At 42.1% G+C, this 20,699-nt stretch overlaps 1 protein-coding gene across 3 annotated transcripts in view; it reads right to left on the bottom strand.

The window, feature by feature from the left end:
* DOCK8 (dedicator of cytokinesis 8) overlaps positions 1 to 20,699 on the bottom strand; it is a 246,921-nt gene that overhangs the window by 69,705 nt on the left and 156,517 nt on the right. For all 3 annotated transcript variants that reach the window (XM_058301712.2, XM_058301715.2, XM_058301713.2), the window contains 6 exons: positions 18,960 to 19,055; positions 16,166 to 16,400; positions 12,906 to 13,070; positions 11,491 to 11,660; positions 8,346 to 8,441; positions 5,779 to 5,874 (listed from right to left, as the gene is read on the bottom strand). In XM_058301712.2, coding sequence (XP_058157695.1) covers positions 5,779 to 5,874; positions 8,346 to 8,441; positions 11,491 to 11,660; positions 12,906 to 13,070; positions 16,166 to 16,400; positions 18,960 to 19,055 — 858 coding nt within the window. The remainder of the gene's footprint in view (positions 1 to 5,778; positions 5,875 to 8,345; positions 8,442 to 11,490; positions 11,661 to 12,905; positions 13,071 to 16,165; positions 16,401 to 18,959; positions 19,056 to 20,699) is intronic.

Below are 20,699 nucleotides of genomic sequence, written 5' to 3'. Positions count from 1 at the left end.
CAGTTTAAACCTTTTAACAGCCTTAAAATAAGGGTGGTTAATAATTCTATTACCAAATTTCAGTAAGTACAGGAAAAGTCCTTAAAAGCTATGGAAAGATCTTTTCTAAATCTAATTATAACAAACAGGGAGGTGGATGTGGCTCAAGTGATTGGGCTCCCGCCTACCACATGGGAGGTCCCAAGTTCAGCTCCCAGTGCTTCCTAAAGAAGATGAGCAAGACAGCAAGCTGATGTAACAATATGGCTCAACGAGAGACACAGCAAAGCAGAGACTGGAGGTGGCTCAAGCTATTAGGCATCTCCCTCCCACATTGGAAGTCCTGGGTTCAGTTTCTGGTGCCTCCTAAAAGGAAGACAGGCACACAAAGAACAGTGCAAACAACACAGTGCAAAAAATAAAATTAAACAATTGTAGTATTAATATATTCCAAAACCTAGCAGTCAGTATGCTTTTAAGATTATTCAGTTTCAATTTTATTCAGATATGTCTTAAATATTTAAGATGATGAAAGTTGTAAGTTCATGTCTAATGAAATTAAAGAAATGTAGATCTGCCCTCTTTTAAACGGATAAATTTCCTTGGTTGCTAATTTTAATTTAATTAGCTTATTTTAAGGCAAAGTGACCAGGTTATGGTTATGGTTATGAGTTTGTAAAACCATCTTCAAAACTGAGGCATGTAAGTGGCTAATTCCAGGAAGCCATTATTAATTAGAACCCTACATTGATATTAATGGCAAGAAGTAACTTCATAGCAGGGAAACCTGTTGGAGACCACCTCAATCTGCATATTCAAGTAGGGTAAGATAATCTTGATTCCACTGGGAATCTTCAGTTTTCATAAAATAATGGAAAAAGTTTTTTCCTGTACTGATAAAGTAAAATACCAGTTAATTAATGTCACCATAGTAAAGGTGTAAAAGTAAAAAGCAAAGTACTAAAATAGTTAAGTTCATTTAATAGTTAATACATTACACTAGAAGTGTTTAGAAAATGTGTAAGAATCAAAAGAGATAAACCTCAGTATTTTCAATTCTCTTGTGTATTCAAACCAGGCCCAAACACACTACATATTGCCTCTCCATTTGAGTTATCGGTTAGGTTGGTCACTGACCCCTAAGACAATAACAGTGTCTACTACATCTCTGAACATGCTTCTGAAGTGGATGGAGAGCACGGTGCAGTTTGACTCCTGCAGCAGCTGGTGATAGCTCAACATGGCCAGATGTACAATGGACATTGCCTCCAGACTGGCACTGTTTCTTTGTGCTGAAGGGCAATATGCACCAGGCCAGTGAAATACCGGAGTCTTACCTTCCCAGCTTCTCTCTAGGGTCAACGATGCTGCAGTATGCTGGCTGTGTGAAGGGCATACCAAGTGATGCAGTGATTACCAGAGTGATGTGAGTAGAACCTAAACACGACTGGAATCATGGTCTGCTCCCATGGAGAGAGAACATGTATGGTATTGCAAACCTGGAGCTTAGGGCTAACTGCAGCTCAAAGAGGAACTTCTGCATTGATTAGTATTAAATATTGTACCTATATGCCTGATGACTATGATGACACCTTTTCTATTCTAAATCATATGAGGAGGGATATTGAACATGTTAAAAGTTCTGGTAAACTTAATTCATATTCTAAATAGTTAATGAACATGCCTATAAGATAAAGGAATGGCTCTGGAGTGTTGGTCCAGAAACTGGATGAGATGTCTCAACCAGGAGCTTGTTTCTCCCAACCTCTGGATAACACAGTGCAGGAATAGCCACCTTGCCTGAGAGCAGTGTGGGCAATAGCCCTTTTAATTAAGCAAGCTACCAAATTATCTTGGGGGCAACCTCTTACAGTCTTTACCGCACACCAGGTGAAAGGTGAGTTTAACCCAGGTCCCTCCTAGCCCTTATTCCAGAACCTGTCCCACTCATACCCTGGGGAGAACTGGCAAACCCACATGCCATTTTGCCAGGGCTAAGCATTTTCTCAACAGAAGGGAAACAGCAAACGAGGTAGCTATGGCCCTCTTCAGCTTAGCCCCTTCAGGATGGTCTGTGGGTAACCTTTCCTCACCCAGACCCTGGAAACCAGGTTCTGATCAAAACCTGGCAGGAGAACAAGCCTCACTCACAATTAGAGCCAAAAGGGAAGAGAACTTACTCTGTGGTTCTAATCACTCCCACAGCTGTTAAAGTTAAAGGACTTGCCAGCTGGATGCATTTATCCTGAGTGGAGCCAGCTGCCCAAGGAAGTGCCAGCTCACCAGAAGCACCTGACAGGATGTACAAGTGCCAGACATTGGACGGCCTGAAATACCTCTTCAAGAGACAAAGCTAAGCAGTGTCTGTGTCAAAGCCAGTTGTTTCCTCTAACTGTAGCCCAAACACCTATTGCTAGGGGAAGGGCAAACCAGGCACCCCTAAGAAACCTTGTCTGTTTTCATTGCTTATAGTTTCTCCCTCTGCAATAACTAAAAGGGCAATGCTTCTGATCCCCTCTTAGCTGTCTTAGGTATAACCACCACCATGAAAAACTGGGACTGGTAATTTATACCCAGCCCCACTGTCTATTACAATCTCTCCCTCGAGTTAACTAACAGCATAGAAGAAACTAACCATGCCTCAGAAGCTCTAAGACAGCAAAAGGACTTTCTTGTTGCTGTGGTGCTGCAAAACCGCAGGGCCCTTAACATGTTAACAGCAGCACAGGGAGCAACATGTCTGTTCCTTAAAGAGGAGCGCTGTCTCTATGTCAGTCACTCTGAAATAGTCCTGAACAGCATTCAAAACCTGCAAGATAAAGCTCACCAACTTCAGGAAGATGCAGCCTTTGCAGGCCCCTGGCCTTTTCTACTCTTGCAGTCAAGTATCCTTCTAGTAGGACATGTATCTTCAAAGTTCTAATTCAGTTTAATTCTTCCAGATAAAATGCCTTGTTAGCCATATGGGGATTTTATCCAGCTCCACCCATGGTCTCAGATTTGTCTTCCCCCAATCGTGATAGAGTAGCTTGTCAGGCAGGGCCTACTGCCCCTAACCAGCAGGAAGTAATTATAGAAGAATGACCATCCATCAGCACCCCTTAAGAAGAAGGCTGGAAACCCTCTGAGAGGGGATGTGAGGCAGGCTAGTTCAGGAAATGAAAAGATGAATCTGGGACCTGGCAGAAAACTATGGCTGTGGAACATGTGGCCATGGAATCCTACCTGGAAATCCTCTGAGAGAAAGACTACTCCCCCCTCCCCCCCAGTCTCCCCCAGCCCTCCAGAAAGAGGCTGGAAGAACCCGGGAGAATTTTCCTTGATCATTTGGGATCAAAGAAAAGCCCCAGGTATTCTAAAGGGACTTATCATTGCCCCCTCCCCCCAACTGATGGGTGTGGGTAATCAATCAAAACAGCAAACAACTGAGATCCCTCTCCCAAACATTAGCAAGTGGGAGGAATAATTTAAGAAGCAAGCACAGAAAAGTTAAATTGGCTCTTTTCCCCTTCTCTGCCTGGACCAGCCCACGAGTATACCTGGGACGCATAATCTGTTATTTTCTCCCATTTCTATTCTCTTCTCTCATTTCCTTAATAAACTATTGGCTTAAATAAACTGGCATGTTCTTAACTTCATTTATGTAACATAGCCAAGAACCTAGAGGAAATCCAGCAACACGTGTGTGTGAATCAATGACATGAAACCCCTTTGGAGTATGGTTATCCTTTGGGATGTCCGAGATTGTACAATATAAAATTTAGTTTTTGCTTTTTGCCTTTTTTGATCTGCAATTTTGACAGATAAACTTAGTTTAGAATGATCTGTTTAACTTATTTATAGATGGACCACGACCCAAGTGAGTAGTCTTTATGTAGAAACTTGGTGACTGGGGATCGGATAATTCAAAGCAGGACATACAGGGCTTGGAGCTTTGGTTTTGATGTTTTCCACACCTCAAGAGAGTTTTATGGCCAGTCCTATTTCTTGTCAAAGCACAGAGCTCATCGTCTCCCTACCAATACTGATACCCCAAGATGTGAGTTGCAGTCACCAATCTTAATCAGCCTTGACTTTTAGAATGCAAATGCCAGATACAAATTCTAGAAATCCTAGTTCCATTTAGGGCTCACAGATCAGAGGTGATTTGGATTAGTGGCTCTTTAGTGTGCTTAGAAGTCACCTGGGAAGACACTGCTGGCATCCACTTTGCCAATTTCACACCATGGTTTTAGGGATGGTCTTTAAAATCTGCTTTATTCCCAGTATGCACCTCTTGATGATTCTGTTGCAGAGATTTGGTACCATGCTTTGAAAGACCACTTCTCCAGCAAAATCTTTCTCAAACTGAGATTTTGTGAAATTCTAAGGGAACTTGAATTCTGGAGGCATTTCTGTGACATATACCTGTTTTTTTTTGGTTTTTGTTTTTTTAACTCTATTGTACTTCTCATATCCTCCCGATCGTGTGCTTTATTTTTCTCTCCTTTAACTCTATTGTTCTCTATGTTCTATTGTTCACCATCCCTGCCTTTTTCCTAGTCTTGAACTTATAAACTAGAGCTGAAGTAGAAACATTACCAACTCTTTTGCTTTTAAAAAATATATATTTACTTAATGTCACCAGGGAAAGCATCCAGTAATATAAACCTAATTCTATCACTATGTCTCAATCCATTCCTAACTAACAATCCATACTTATACCTCTGGATTGTTTGTACATACAATCTTAGGTAGTTGATGTTTGTGTTTTTATATACCCTTTTCACTTAACATCATTTCACATATGCATCTCCATTTATCAACAACATATACAAAATACTTATTCTTAAAATCCTTTCACTTCCAGTAATAATTAAACAAATAATAGGTATTACTATTATTCTCCTTTTAAAGTTAAGGCATTAGAGGCTATATCTTTTGCTTTTCTGCTGGAGAACTGAGACATGTGGGGTAAACAGATTTACAAGTTTCATTTTTTTCAACTAATATTAGTTGGTGCATGTCATATACCAAGCAGTGTGTTGGGGCTAGAGATAGGATAATGAACAAGGTAAAGTTAGAGCTTAGAAACCCAATAGGCAAGGCAGAAAAAAAGTAGAAAAACAATGATAAATAGTGATAAGAATAGGAAGGAAATAAATAGGGTGTTGAAGAGAAGAACACAGTGGAAGACATAGGGCAGTAGAAGGGATTCAGGAAAAGCCTCTTGGGGTGGTGTCATTGAAGTGAGAGCACAAAGAGTGTCTGTATGGGAAGTAGGAGGGGAGGGATATGAAAAAGCCTTTGAAGTTGAAAAGGCCTTGACATCTTCAAAGAACCAAAGAGGAAAAATGTGGCTCAATGAGAGGGGATATGGCTGGAGAACAGGTTAGCAGTGAAGGTAAGGGACAGAATCATACAAGGGCATTTTAGGCTAATATAATTTGGGTTTTATCCCAGTACACCAAAAGCCATTAAAAGGTTTCAAATAAAGTGACATTATCTGCTTTATATTGTCTGCCCTGGAAAAGAATGGACATAGCCACATGAAAGAGCAAGTTACTGTAGGAGGCTCCTGAGAGAGGATGGTGGCTTGGCCAGGTGGAAAGTGATGGAGATGGTGAGAAGTGACAGGTGGGGACAGATTTTAAAGTCTTGGTGGAAGATGGATGAAGGGGTGTGGAAGAGCTAGGTTCCAGAGAAAGACCCTAGGTTTCCAGTAGGAGCAACTTGAACAAAATGTCAGGATACAGGAAATATCACTGCCCTTTTTTCATGCCTTATTGAGCAAAGATGATAAAAATGCAGGAATCTCACCAGAAGCTCAAAGAAGAACCAGGCATACTTGAAGACGGTTTCTCTCACCATTCCAGTGCTGACCACCATCTGCAGGGCAAGTTCCTCATGGAAATGCTAAACAGTATAAAAACCAGCTTACGATGAGTAAAGCTATCCAGCACCAACTCCTCCCCGCCTTTTTAAAACCCATTGTAATAGCCTGTTAGACTCTGAAGCATGTGTCCCAAAACGTAAGTGGTGGGTGGTAAAGTCAGTGCTGAAATAACATGAGACTAGAGGACATTTTGGTTAGGTTGGGAGCAGATGGTGGTAGCTCTGCAGAGTAGCTAGGTCAGAAGGAAAGGACTCAGCATGGGAGTGAATCTGCATTCTACAGGGGAAGAATTCCAGGTCGCAGGAGAACAGATCGTCTGCCACTTTCATCTCAGATACCGTAGCTAAGGCTCTGTATGACCAGGTGTAAGCCGTTCCTCTCTTTGGCCTTCAGTTTTCCCATCCATAAAATTAGTCTAGTTGGCAGATGTGATTCAAAGTCTTGATTGTGCATCAGAATCACCTGGAAGGCTTGTTAAACCAGCTTGCTGGCCCTGCCCCCTGAATCAGTTTCTGATTCAGGAGGTCTGGGGCAGGGCCTGAGAAATTGCATTTCTAACAAGTTCCCAGGTGCTGCTACTGCAGCTGGCTGGTCTGGATGCAACTGGAAGTCCCTTGAAGATTTGACAATTTTCAGTTTTATAATCCCTGTATGGCTTTGTGTATGATTGGCTGAGTTTATGAGCAGATCCTCTATATTAAGAGGCCTTAGTGGTATTGAACTCACTGCTTCTAAATTCCTGTGCCCTCCCAGTTCCACTTCCTGTTTTCCTTCCTTTGGAGTCATCGACTGCTCAGTAACAAAGGTAGCAGATGGTGACCTATTCCTTTGACACCTTTCCCATCCCTCAGTTTACCCAGTCGCTTGTTAACACTCTTGTGCACTTCAGGACTAAAGGATGGGCATCTAATATCTTATTTTGCTTGGGCCTGTCCAGTTTTAAAATGGGATGTCCTGCATCCCGGGCTCAGTCTTGGGCAAACCAGGATGGTTTATTCACCCTAACTAAAAGCAAAACGAGGCCTGGGAATTTTCTGTGGATTTCATTCATTCTACTCACACAAAATCTAGAATGAAAACAGATAAATTCAGTTTTTCTTGCTCAGTGGGTAAGAAAGCTAAAACGACGTCAACACCATAACATACTGGAGTCATGTAACAGCCAGCTTTGAAGGTAACCTCTGGAAAATAGGTCAGCTTGACTGGCAGTGTCAGGACAAGACCAGATCAGACAGGGATAAGCCGTTAAAGTAATTTATGCTGCTTACAAGGGCAACGTATTGTAAGAACACCTTGCTCTAGAGGTTATATAAAATAGTCCAAGCAGCAAAACCCTGTTTGAAAAAACACTGGCTACATTTCCCTCTGAAATGAAATGATTCTTTCTGGTCATTTCAGGTCAAAACAAGGTAACTGCCAAACACAAAAGCAACTGTGTGCAGTAGAAATTACGTCATACCTTAAGGCAGTCTGGTTGTAGGCAAATAATGGTTCTTAAGAAGGTAAAGGCAACTTGGAACCAATCCCAGCAAAGGGGCTGTGACAACCTACCACTAAATATTAGGATAAGTGAATATTTTGTTTTTCACACTTAACCACGTCTTCTTTCAACTATCCTTTTACAGGCAATTCCTGGTCCTCCTGCAAAGTCTGCAGCACCATGTTCAGGCAGGGCCTCCATGCCAGAACTTTCCCTCATCCAGTCTAAAGTGAGCTGTCCTGAAGTTCTTTTGCCCTCCTGGCCCCCATTTAATAAACATTTCCCTGGGGCGTTAGCTGGGGCAAATGGCGTCTCATGTTTTTCTTCTCAATTAACATGCTTACATTTTAATAGTGGTCTTGAAAGTCACTCAAGACCTTAAGTAGCTACAATAACGGTAGACTTTTGGGTGCCTGGCAGGGGAGAAACCCTGGTAGAGGCAGTTTTTTTTTTTCCCAAGCCCTTAGACCACACAGGCTGAAACGCTGAACAGGCATTTGGCTGGCATAAGGAGTGAGCAGTTTAACAGCTTGTAAACATTTTGAGCTCAAAGGTAAGGCTGATTACAGAGCAATAGGAGGAAACATTTCGTATTACTTTCTGTAGTTTTGAAATACATGATTGTCATTCTCTTTTGTCAAGGATGAATTGCTGCCAGCTCACCTTCTGCTGAAGAAGGTGCTCTCCATGTGTGAAAGTGTTGTCCGCACACCACAGCATCAGCTGGGAACTTGTTAGAAATGGCCTTACCCCAGGCGGACAGAATCAGAACCTGGGCGGGGGGTGGGAGGGGTGGAGCGGGAAGGGGAGCCACAATCTATTTTAACAAGCCATCCAGGTAGTGCTAATACTTGGCAAAGCTGGAGAACTGCTGAGTTCAGAGGCAGGTAGATGGTGAAAAAATGGGGGTAAGAAACAAAATGTGTGTGGGACGGTGGGTATTGGGAGGGTGGAGTGCAAGGTCAGAGAGCACCTAGGGATGAGTGTCTATTTCAGGGCCCAGCACTGTACCTTTTTGCTGGCTGGCCTTGGGGTTGCAGTCGAACCGGGAACATCATTATTGCCGGAGCTATAGTATGACATCCGATTGCAGCTGCGATCAGCAATCTGAAATGCACAAGCCCCGACTCCACAGTCAGCCGACCGTGATATGCCTGAGAGCGGAGACTCAGAATTCACTGTTAAGATATTTCTCATTTTTTCTGGTTGCAAAAGTAAAATAATTGCCATAAATAAATAAATAAGCAAAGAAAGTAAAGTTACACCTAATTCGACTCCGTCCCGAGAGAATCACTGTAAATAGGTTGGTGTGTAACAAGCTGGAGTAAAAACCAGTTTAGAACCAGTTCCTTCAACATTGAGTTTTATTGGGAGAGGAGAAAAACATGTGGGAAGAGTGCCTCTCTGTGGTCTAGCTGGTCCTCTACTCACTCTCCTAAGCACTGTAGTTAGTAAAGTATAAAAAACCATTTCTGAAAGGAAGGGTCCTGTGCTATTCTTTTGATTGCATAAAATTTTCTCCCCTTGCTACAAAATAATGAGAAAGTTGTTAACCCAGTCCACATAGGAAGTTAATATTCTCGTGTTTATTAAAGGAAACCAAAAGGTCAAGGCTGTCAGTGGAATCAGAAAAATGGTATGGCTGAAAGGGGCCTTAAAAATGATGCTGGGGGGAGAAAAGTGATGTCGGACCAGTGCTGGTAAAGGTTTAACAACCAGCGCTTGTTAATTGGACCTAATTCATGCATTTGCCAATTTCTGTGCTGTAAATACTTACATCACGGTCCATCTGGTCCTACCCTCCTGCCATCACTGGGGACAGAGTTGGGAAGAGCTGTGCAGTAGCACACCCATTTGACAGTATTTCCACCATAAAGATAAAATAGACATCAAGAACCCTAAGATCATAGATAACAGTAAGATACAATAAAATATTTAGGAAGGGGTACAGTTTGAGTATTAACTTTTGAAAGCTAACTTTAAATTTTGGAATAATTTTAGTTTTACCAAAAAGGTGCCAAGACAGTACAGAGATACTTATGCCTTTCACTCAGTTTCTCTTAATTTTAATAACTTATATAACTATGGTAATTTGTCAAAACTAAGAAATTAACATTGGTTCATGACTATTAATGAAACTACAGACTTTATTCAGATTTCACCACTTTTCCCACTAATGCCCTTTTTCTGTTTCAGGATCCAATCCGGGATATCACATTGTATTTAGATTACTTTTGTTTTAGTATGATATAACTGTAGGTTTACATAACTTAATTTTCAGTAATGCCTGTGTTTAACAACTGGCTCAAATAATTCCTGAAAATTTAACCATCAGCTCTCGCCAAGGTTGTATAAGCCAGCCGCAGCCCACCACTGCATTAAGAAAAAAACAATACTGACAATTTAATACGGTTCAACCTATGGATAATCAGCGTGTCTGGGGGAAAGAGGGAGTCTTTTTAAAAGGTACATAGATGATCCTTAAGTCTCAGAACCTCTGCAGAGATGAGGCAAATGAGGCAGGGGGCAGGCGAGTGACTAGCCCTGGACCACAGAGCTGGGAGGTGTCAGAGCCGAGCCCGGAACCCTGGTCTGGCTCTTCCCTTTCTCACAGCACATTGTCTCAAATGGGTGGATTTTGTAAGGAAACCCCTGTCTAAGTCTAGAGATGTTGATGTATCTTAATCAGGGGAAAATATTACTCTAAAAGCTCAGTCACCTTGAGGCCACAGATAACTGTAAATTCAAATGAAGAATTCATGGTAGCTTTGTGAATACACTAAAAATGATCGAACTGTATGATTTAATGTATATGTGAATGATGTCAAAATTTCTGTTAAATCCAACTAAGGGACTGGATTTACAATCCAAAATCCAAAATCCCTGACTCAGCATTCCTGAAAACTTCCAGGTCATCAAAGCAAGCAAAGTCTGAGAAAGAGTCACAACCGAGAGCAGCCTAAGGAGACATGACAACTAAATGTAAAGTGTGGATGGGATTCTGGAACAGAAAATGGACATTAGGGGGAAAATAAAGAAATTTGGATAAAGTATGGACTTTAGTAGTTAATAATAATGTGTCAGTATTTGGTTAATTAATTGTGAAAAATGCACAATTCTAATATAAGATGTTAATAAGAGGGAGAATTAGATGTGGCTATATGAGAAATCTCTGTACCATCTTCACAGTCATTCAAAAATTGTTCTAAAATAAAAAGATTATCAGGAAAAATATAATTCATGGAAAGAAAAACAAAATAGGGCAAGTCACCAACCCCCTTAGGATCTCTGCTTATAAATGCAAATCAAAACCACAGTGAGATATGATTTCACACCCTTTAGAATGGCTGCTAATGTTCCTAGTGGCACTATTCACAATTGCCAAAAGATGGAACCAACTCAGGTGTCCATCAGCCCATGAATAAACAAAATGTAGTATAGGCATGTGATGGAATGTTATCAACTATGAAAAGGAATGAAGTTCTACTCCATACAAAAACATGGATGAATCCTGACATCACATTGAGTGAAATAAGCTAGACTCAAAAGTTGCATGATCTCACTGATATGAAATAATTAGAACAAGCAAATGCATAGAGTCAGAATCTAGAATATAGGTTACCAGGCACTGAGGTGGGATAGGGAATAGAGCATTAAGGTTTAAAATGTACAAGCTTCCTATTTGGAATGAGGGAAATATTTTGGCAATGGATGGTGGTGATGGTAGCACAACATTGTGAACATAATAATTAAGAACACTGAAATATGTTTCACAATGTGGTTAAAGGGGGAACGTTAGGTTGTATATATGTAGCAATATCTTTTTTAAATCCAAGGAACTACACTACACACTCAATCCTAAATTAACCCATGGACTATGTTAATAGCACAATTATTAAATGTGCTTTCATCAATTGTAACAAATGTTCCATACCAATGCAAGTTGTTAATATGGAAATCCTGTATTTTATGCATGATTGTTCTATAATCCCACCACTTCTCTAATAAGGAAAAAAAGAAAACAATAACTCTATAGCTAAGCATTTTACCAACACAGTGGGCATGAATAGAGCTTAATTTTGTGTGCTTTCTCCAATTTTTAGTTAAAAAATAAAACGAGATGGTGTCACTTTCCGGGGTTTGACATTTTCCCTACCTTTGAAGACAGTACACTTTTAACCTCCTCGTCGGCTGCAGAGTGTGTCCCAGCGAGGTCTGGGTTACTGCTGCTCATCACCCGGGCCTGCATCAGCTTGGAACTCACGGCGGCAGCGGAAGTGCGTCCATACGTGTGGTAGCGAGGATCAGGGAGGGGAGGGGGCCCACCTGCACCGCGCCAGGCACAGACATGTCAACAGACAGGGGGCCAGAGTCACCCACTGAGCTTGAGAAGGAACTGAAGGGGGACAGGGTAGATGGTAGAATGAAAGTCCAATAGACTAGAACAAGGGGGCCAAGGAGGCAATGTTTTGGGAGGAAGTAGATAGGGTGTGATGCAATAGGGATTGGTGAGGACTGTGGTGACCTGGAAACACGTGCCTCATCTAAAGAAGGGGGCATCTCCTCAGTTCCCACCAGCCTATTATTGTTCTGGGAAACAGACCGCAGCATTGCCAAAACTTCTGATTTTTCAACAGAAGCTGGAAATACGGTATTTTAAGTGTATTAATATTTAAATGATGACAACTTTATAATTCATGCAGTTAAGTTTTCTGAGAATCAAAATTCCAAGGAATTGGGTAGGGGAGGGGTGGAACATATGGGAATCCCCTATATTTTTTAGGTAACATTTATGTAATCTAAAGCTTCTTTAAAAAAAAAATCCAAGGAATCACCCCAAACTTCTGAGGATAAATGTATTATATATCAATATTTTCCACTTTTAAATATTTATATCTTCAAAAGTGGCTAAGTCTATGAGAGATTACCAATATTTTTAAAAAAACCCATAGATTTACCTGAATGAAGCTACATGGACTAATTATAATGCCAAGTTTCTTTATTTGGGCCTAGAATTTTGTGAACTCATGCTACTTTTTATATCATGCTGACCAGAAGTTCTGGTTGATCATTACCTATGTAAGTAATTCAGAAGTGTAGGGAAATAGATTATTACTATTTCATAAGTTAAGTTTAGCAGAAATGAGAAATGGTTTTCTTTTTTTCCTCTCAATGAAAAGTTTAGGAACTACTGCCACCCACTGATATTAGTAATAGATTATTTTCCTTATTGTTATTATTTTAGAATTCTTGGCCTCAGGTGATACTTCTCCATCTTTTAAAAAAGGGATCTTCGGGTGAATCATAAATTAGCAACTGGGCAAAAACACTAAAGAATTATTAAGTGGGTAGACAAAGTAAGTGCTTACACCATGAAAAGGAGGAGGGAGAGGGAGATGAAGCAAAAGAGGAAAATCTAGAAAAGAAACTTGTATTTCAGCATTCACATCAGTTTTGTGTTCTTCAGAATAATACGGTTTACCTTGAGGGTTTTTAATTTAATTTTGAGTTACACGGCAGGGGGTTGGGAGCACCCCTCCGGCCGTGCTCCCACGCTCCCAACAACGCTACCTGACTTTGGCACGTCCCTCTGCAGCTCGGGCAGGCGGAAGACATAGTGCACGTAGGAGGCCAGCAGGCAGTTCCTCCCGTGCTGGTCCTTGGTCAGGTCCTTGCTGTTGTGAAGGCTGTTGGCGATGGCCACCACAGACTCAAAGGCAAACTGGGAGAAGTTGGCTGAGGAACCAAGAGGAAAAAGAGCAGCCCTTAATGAACTGGGGGTGGCCGTTCTGGGCAGCCCTGCGAGTCCTGACCCCGGATCCACTTCACCAGGCTGGTCTAGATGATGGCCTGGGGCAGGGTCAGTCGTTTTTATAAGCCCCTGCGTTCTGGCTCTGCTAACCATGAGCTATTTCACATTCCCTCCTTCACCTTTTCCCCCTGGCCAGCACTGCGGCTGTTGTGGCAAAGACACAGGATTGTGCGGATGAAGGGTCTTCTCCAAGTCTTTGAACCTCCCCATCGTCCCTGCTGGCTCCCGCTAAACCATGCTGCAAACAGCTCTACTTGGGGCAGCCTGCACACTGACCTTTCCAGTATCATCCGGGAGCCTGCTAGAAATGCAGAATCTCAGGCCCCACTGGGGCCAGAATCTGCATTTTTACAAAATGCCCAGGTACAGCTTATGCATGCCAAGGATTGAGATGGGCTGCACACAGATGCTCGGTGTACAGATGAATCTTCTAAAAAGCGTGGGTGTACCATGCCATTCCTCACAATGGATCCCTAAAAACAACTGTTTTACTGTATCTGCCCTCTTATTCTGGCATCCCAAGCCCTCCACGGTTTGGCTCTACTTATCGACCTTGTACCATTTCCTGCTGAAATCCACCTTCCTGTAAGATGAGGTCCTCATTGGCTTGTCCCTCTCACCCACCTGCTCTCTCTCCCCTCTGTGACTTTGCTCACTTTCTCCTAGAAAGCCCTCCTTGCTCCTACCCACAAGATCACACCACACCTTCCACGCTCAGCATGAGTCCCACTTCTCTGTGAGGCCTTCTGACACCACACAGTGACGTGCTTAAGCGAAACAGAATTATCAGGTTCTCCAGCTGTTTCTGGTGGTAAACCCTGTCTCTCCTGGAAGGCTGGAAGCCCTTCCAGGGCAAGGTGCATTTCTCATACCTTCTTGTCTCCACTGTGCCTTCCATCATGGTAGACACAGAGTAGGGTCCGAATTATGCTTGTGGCATGAGTGCCTCCATCCACCTGCCTGCCCCAAACCCCGTGGTCCCCACATGACAAGGTGGCAATTGCTGACAAGCTATGGAGAAGTCAAACACAGAAAGTACCATGCCAGATACGTGGGGTAGTAGAAAGAAATCTAGGGAGGGCAGGGACCTGGCTGGGAGGCAACAGCTGCGCGTATAAAACGTAAGGCTACATCACAGAAGTCTTAGATGTGGGCTCACCAAGGATGCATCCCAGGACGCAATGCAAACTGAAACTGGAGGGAACGCCCCTCCATGGCACTGAGTGTGCCCCCATGGGTCGCAGCCCACACATTCAGCCTCCAGGCTACCCCCATTTTCTGTAGCCCCGATTGTATTATGTCTGTCTTTCCTGACACTCCCGTGCCTTTCTGATTCTCTCCTTTTGTCGGCGGTCATCTCATTATTGCTCCCCATTTGGGCAGCTGGGTGTTTTTTCTCTCTCTCTCTCTGATACCTGCATGACCCCTTTCAACACGTAGCTGTGTCTCATTGAGGACTTTTGTCCCATGCTGCTTGCTCCTAGCTCTGTTTTAAATCATTGCAGGCCGGAAAAGCCCTCGGTTATTCTTGCACAGCCTACTACTCCTAGCACAGTCCTGGGCACAGAGTTGGTAGGCAGCAGACATCTGCTAGACTGCAGAGCGCAGGGAAATGTAAGTACAGCTGAAACAGTGGCTACAGATGCCCTCCACCAGCCAGGCTCCTCCAGGAGGAGCCAGAGAGCCCCTGCACCGAGGCCTCCATGCCCAAAGACCACGAATGCAACCTTGGACATTATCTCCAAAACAAGTTGTACACATTGTTTTCAGTGTTAATTTGTTAAAAGTGAACCTATAAAATATACTATAAGATAGAGAGTAGATTAGTGGTTGCCAGGGGCTGGGGGAGGAGGCAACTCTTAGGTATGGGGTTTCTTTTGGGGATGATGAAAATGTTCTGGAATTAGATAGTGGGGATAGGTGCATAACCTTGTGAATATATTAAAAACTCTTGAATTGAACTTATTAAAGTAGTGAATTTTATGGTATGTGAATTACATCTCAATTTAAAAAGTGATCATATTGCATTTTAATTTAGGAAGTTCCTTTCTCTCTAATTTCTCTCCTGTCTTCTTTAAACATTATAGTTCCTTGTTGACCAAGAAAATAAAAATATCTTGGAGGTAAAGTAAATCCATCAATTATCAGGAATGGTATTTAAAAGACTGCCTCTAATCATCGGCTAAGGTTTTAAAAAAAAAATACTGTATGTCCATCAACTGATGAATGGATGAATGATATTCGGTATAGACATACAATGGAATATTATTTAGAAGGAAGTTCTGATACATGTAACAGAGACATCATGTTGAGCAAAATAGGCAACTCGCAAAAGGACAAATTATGTATGATCTCATGGATACAAAATAATTAGAATAAGCAAATTCGTAGAGTCAGAAACTTGAATACAGGTTACCAGAGGCAGGGAATAGGGAATTAATTCTTAATTTGTACAGGATTTCTGTTTGGGATAATGAAAAGTTTTGGTAATGTGTAGTGGTGGTAGTAACATCATTGTGAATGTAATCAACACCACTGCATTATACATCTGAATATGGTTAAAAGGGGAACTTTTAGGTAGTAAAAATGTTGCTAGAATAAACATTTAAAAAACAATAACCAGAGGACTGTCCAACACAGTGAACGTGAAGTATGGACTATAGCTAATAGCACATTGTAATAATATTCTCTCATCAATGCTAACAAAGGTTACACACTGCTACAAAATGTTAAAAATGGTAGCAGGTATATGGGAACTCAATTTTGTGCATGATTTTTCTGTAAATCTACAATTTGTCTAATAAAAAATGCTATAGTTTTAAGAACCCTATTTTAATGTTCCATTATTATTATATTTTTAAACATCCAGAGTCTCAAGAAAATGGAAATGGACTTGGCCTCCCTTGAACTCATATCATCAACAGAAAGGAAGATCACATTGTCCCTGTTCCCTCTATTTCTGGAAAACCATGTTTAATAAGACAGACTCTGGCCCCTTCCCAGCCCTCAGGCCTCCTACCTGTCTGGCCAGCAATGACCATGGGCTGCACGGACAGTTGGAACAGCTTGTCCAGTACCAGGTGCAGGAAGAGCACAAGGGGCTCCAGGCGGGAGGAGTTCAGCCAGATGATGCTGAGCTTCAGCTCATGCTCCAGAGCAGCCTCACTGATCTTCTGATCCAGCACGCGGATGGGGAAGGTCACCTGGCTCTCCAAGGAGTGGCAGAGAGTGAAGAATTTCTCCAGGTGGTTGTCCTAGGAAGGCAGAAGGCAGACCTCATGGGTCTTATCCCTTTGATGTTCTTCAGTGGATTTGCAAACATAATCTTTATGGGAGGACTATCTTAACTAGTGTTTCAGATCAGAAGTTCTAAGACATGGACCTTTCAGACCAAGGTTATGAAATTCTTTGTAGAAAGCTGTGCATAAAGTCTGAAGAACAACTAAGGCTCTGACATGTTCTGCAAGCAGAAGTTAGCACACCAAGCAAAGGCACTGCTACAAAATGAGTGTAAGCAGATGAAAAACTCAGACAGCGGCAAGAAAAGGAGGAGATGTGAAACTAATTGGAATAGAAGGCTGGTGAGGCAGTTTGAGATTATTTTATGAATCCCAAAAAGAGAAAGATTATATTTGTAAACTAATCTATTCCTCTGGATGTGATACCTTTTGATTGCATTAAATTCAGCTGCGGTATCTTTGATTAGATTACCTGTTAAGATTAGGGATTTGATTTAGCTACATCAATGGGTGTGACTCAGGTTGAGTCCCTGCCCCCTTGCTGGGTGTGATATAAATGGACACTCATACAGACAGACACACAGGAAGAGAGAGCTCTGTGATTCTGATCCTGCCATGTGACAGGAGAAGAAATTGATACCAGGAGAGTGGTGGTGTGCTGCTTGCAATTACCAAAAATAGTGGAATGGTTTTATAAATGGATAAGGAGTATTTTTTGGAGGAAGTGTGAGATGCTTGATGGAAAAGGCCTAGATTGCTTTGAAGAGACTGTTGGTAGGAATGTGGATCTTACATTTATTTCTGATAAGGTCTTGAAAGGAAATGATGAAACTATTATTGGAAACTGGAGGAAAGGCGATCCTCATTTTGATGTTGCAGAGAACTTGGCAAGATTGACTCCTGATGTTATATTGAATGTAGAATTTGAAAATGATGAGCTTGGACATTTAGCTGAGGAGATTTCCAAAGTAAATGTGGAGAATGCAGCCTGGCTTCTCATTGCAGTTTATACCAAAATGCAAGAAGAAAGAGATAAGCTAGAACTGAATTGTTGGGCACAAAGAAACCAGAGACTGATTCTGGAAATTTCAACCTTCTGGAAATTAAGCCCCCAGATGATAGTGCCCCATTGGAGGAATTAACTAAATCTGGAACTTGTAAGACAGGATTAAAAATGCAGTTATCTAGGAAAGTCTTACTGTCTGATGGCTTGGACCCATTTCCTGCATGCTAAACCAACAAGTTTTTGTGAGATCTGACTGAATGAAACCACTGTCAGTCTGACAGGGAGGAGAGAGATAAAAGGGCAAACATCTTTAAGTGGAAAACCATGGAAGCTGAGGCCTAGAATTAAGACATCTCTTTGGGCTGGTAGAGGGACCCCACTCATGTAGAGAGAGTGTGAGTTTGCCCCAGCATCTGAAGAGGGTGGATGTTACAGCCTGTTGTTCAGAGAGAGAAGCTACAGAGAGAGTGGAGCACATTTCCCTGTGGGTGGGGAGAGTTAGGTTGCCACCCCACGTCCCTGAAGGGTTGGGGAGAGTGATGTTGACACCCCATTGCTCTGAGAGGGGTGGGCCGATTCCCCATAGATTAACAAAGGCCAGGTTGCAACCTCACTGTTCTGAGGAGATTGGGCCTGTAGGTCAGAGATAAGGGAGAATGTTGCCACCACCTCCCTGTACTAAGGGGGTTGAGACTCCAGAAGTTGCAGAAAGTGTGGCCATCCCCGCAGTGTTTTTGGAGGGTGAGGTCTGGAGCTCAGTCAGTTACCACTCAGATGGCTGAAGAGGGTGGAACCGAAGGAATGGCCTGTTGGATACCCCATACCCTTTGATTACCTTAAATTCAGGGCTTTTGACTACAGCAGGGGACCTGATGGCTTACAGCTGAAATTGCGAAGAACATAGAATGGCAGAGACTGATACAGAAGGCCCGGAAAGAAACAAGCCTTATGCCAGGAGAGAGAGGACTACAGGATCACAGAAGCATGAAGCCTCAGAGCAGCAGAGCCTGAGAGAGGAAGCTCAGAGGGAGAGGCTGAAACTTTGCAGAGATCAGCGGCCATCGTGCTTCGCCACGTGGCAACACACTGGGATTAACAGTAGCTTATTTTAGTAAGAAGGCATCTCTGCTGATGCCTTGATTTAGCCCTGGAACTGTAAGATTTAACCTCCAAATAAATCTCCATTATAAAAGTCAACAGAGCTCCAGTATTTTATATGGAGACCCCTTCGGTGGACTACTACAGGTGGTAAAACAGCAAAAAATAGAGGGAAGTGAGATAGCAGCAGGAGAATGTTTCAGATGAAGTCTCTCTACACAAAGTTTCTTAACCAACAGTGCAGATATTGGGTTTCTTCATTTTGTAAGGTCTTCCTATTTAAACAACAAATGAAACCTGAATAGAATTGTAAGTCTCCACAAACATTAAAGATCATTTCTTAAAATCCATACACAAAGATTTTCATTGATCTTTCATTGGCCTGTCCTTAGAAGATTTCTCTGCTCCTCCCCCATCTTCATCATTAGCCTTTTGGGTCTGATTTTGAAGTTAACCTTGAAGCTCTTTACCTGGGTGTGAACAGAAGAAACAGCTTGCACTTCAATATTAAATACTCCCTTATGTCCTTCAGCCCACTTAATGGGAGGATTCTGTACAGGGACTTTCTGTGTTGGAAAAAAAAAAAAAAGATTAGCGATTCAATCCTCTTTTCTAACAAGCAGAGTGAAGCAACTTGACTGTAAGTGCCAGAGCTACACAAATATAACATCTCCTTCCCCAACAAATATAACTGGCCTTGGAGTTAGGAGCCCTGGGTTCAAGTTTAATTCTGTACCAAACTAGTTATTTCTACTTTGGGGCGCCAATTACTCTCTGCGTCTTCATTTTCTAAACCTGAAAGGAGGGGTTGAACTAAGTGATACGTCTCTAAGCTCCCATCCAACACCAAAGACCCTTGATTTTAGGACTTCAAATCAAGAAACATCCCAATAACTTCCCCATCCATCAGGGAAGTCAGAACAAAGTACAGAATAGCTTTGGTAGATGTGAAATATTAATGCATCTGAGTGCCTGCAATTACTTTCCCTTTTGGAAAGTTGCCAAGGAGCAGGTCTGCCTGGTTCCTCCTTCAATGCCCCATAAAGACTCTTTTATACCATTTACGTATCAGTAGCTCTGTAGGCCTTAGAGACAATTTCTTGCCTTAAATTCCCATTGTAATTGTCTTCCTCTAGGGCCACTGTGGGGTATTGAGTGAGTAGGGCCTGGACTGAAGCTGTACCACGAGCCAAGCTTTTGTCTATTTTAGTTTAATGGAAGGAACTGGGCCATACTTCCAGGAGCAGGATGTGTGTAGGGGGTGGGGTCCTCTGGACAATCCTAGGCAGAAGCGCAAAATGGGGTCCAGAGGTTGGATCCTGCACACAGGCAAGTCCTGTTTGGCTCACAGAGTGCTGGAGACATTTTGGAATTAGCTGCCAACATTTAGAAAATCAGGCCATTTCACATAAAAGACAGTTTGTCTAACTTCTTTTGAGGATCCTGAGATATGAAAACATTGGCCTTGCCTCCCTGTATGCCACCCATCCGCAGAAGGATGAGCAGCTATGACATTCAGAGGTTCAGATGGGACAGACAAGCTCCAATGTGAACAATTTCCACCAGGCCCAGGCACTCATCTGTGTTGCTGCCCAGCTCCCGTGGGTGCGTCAGTCTACTATCTATGATCTGAAGGAGTGCTGTCCACTAGAAATACAATATGCAGCAAATACGTCACTTTAAATTTAAATAAACTAGACATAGTCACATTAAAAAAATTAAAGGAATGTGTGAAAATAATTTTTAATAATATATTTGACCCCATATAGCCAAACATGATCATTTCAACATGTAATCAATATAAAATAAATGATTAATGAGATACTTTATATGATTCTTTTCCTACTAAGTCTTTGCAGTCTGGATTAGCCACATTTCAGTGCTCAATGGCTAGTGGCTACTGCACTGGACAGTGCAGATCTAAAGGATATCTGAAGAGGCTAAGGGTATATCTATAAAGATGACTTAGGGCAAGTAGGAAAAAGGAACTAATATTTACTCAGACCTTGAGTTTGTTGCTTGATGTACATTAACTCATTTAATGATGACAGCAACCTTTTAGAGAGATATGAGTTTAGTTTCAGTTTTAAGACTTAAAGAGCATAAGCAATTCACTGTTTTCACATAGCTAGTGAGGGGCAGAATGTGGATTTTGGATCCAGATTTGTTGTTCTTCCAAACCCAGGTTTTGTCCAGAGCTTTAAGAAGAT

Source organism: Dasypus novemcinctus, chromosome 8 (genome assembly GCF_030445035.2).
Source record: "Dasypus novemcinctus isolate mDasNov1 chromosome 8, mDasNov1.1.hap2, whole genome shotgun sequence".
In the NCBI taxonomy this organism is placed as follows: Eukaryota; Metazoa; Chordata; class Mammalia; order Cingulata; family Dasypodidae; genus Dasypus; species Dasypus novemcinctus.
Note: the sequence above shows the minus strand (reverse complement) of the source record. Positions and strands in the feature narration are given on the sequence as shown.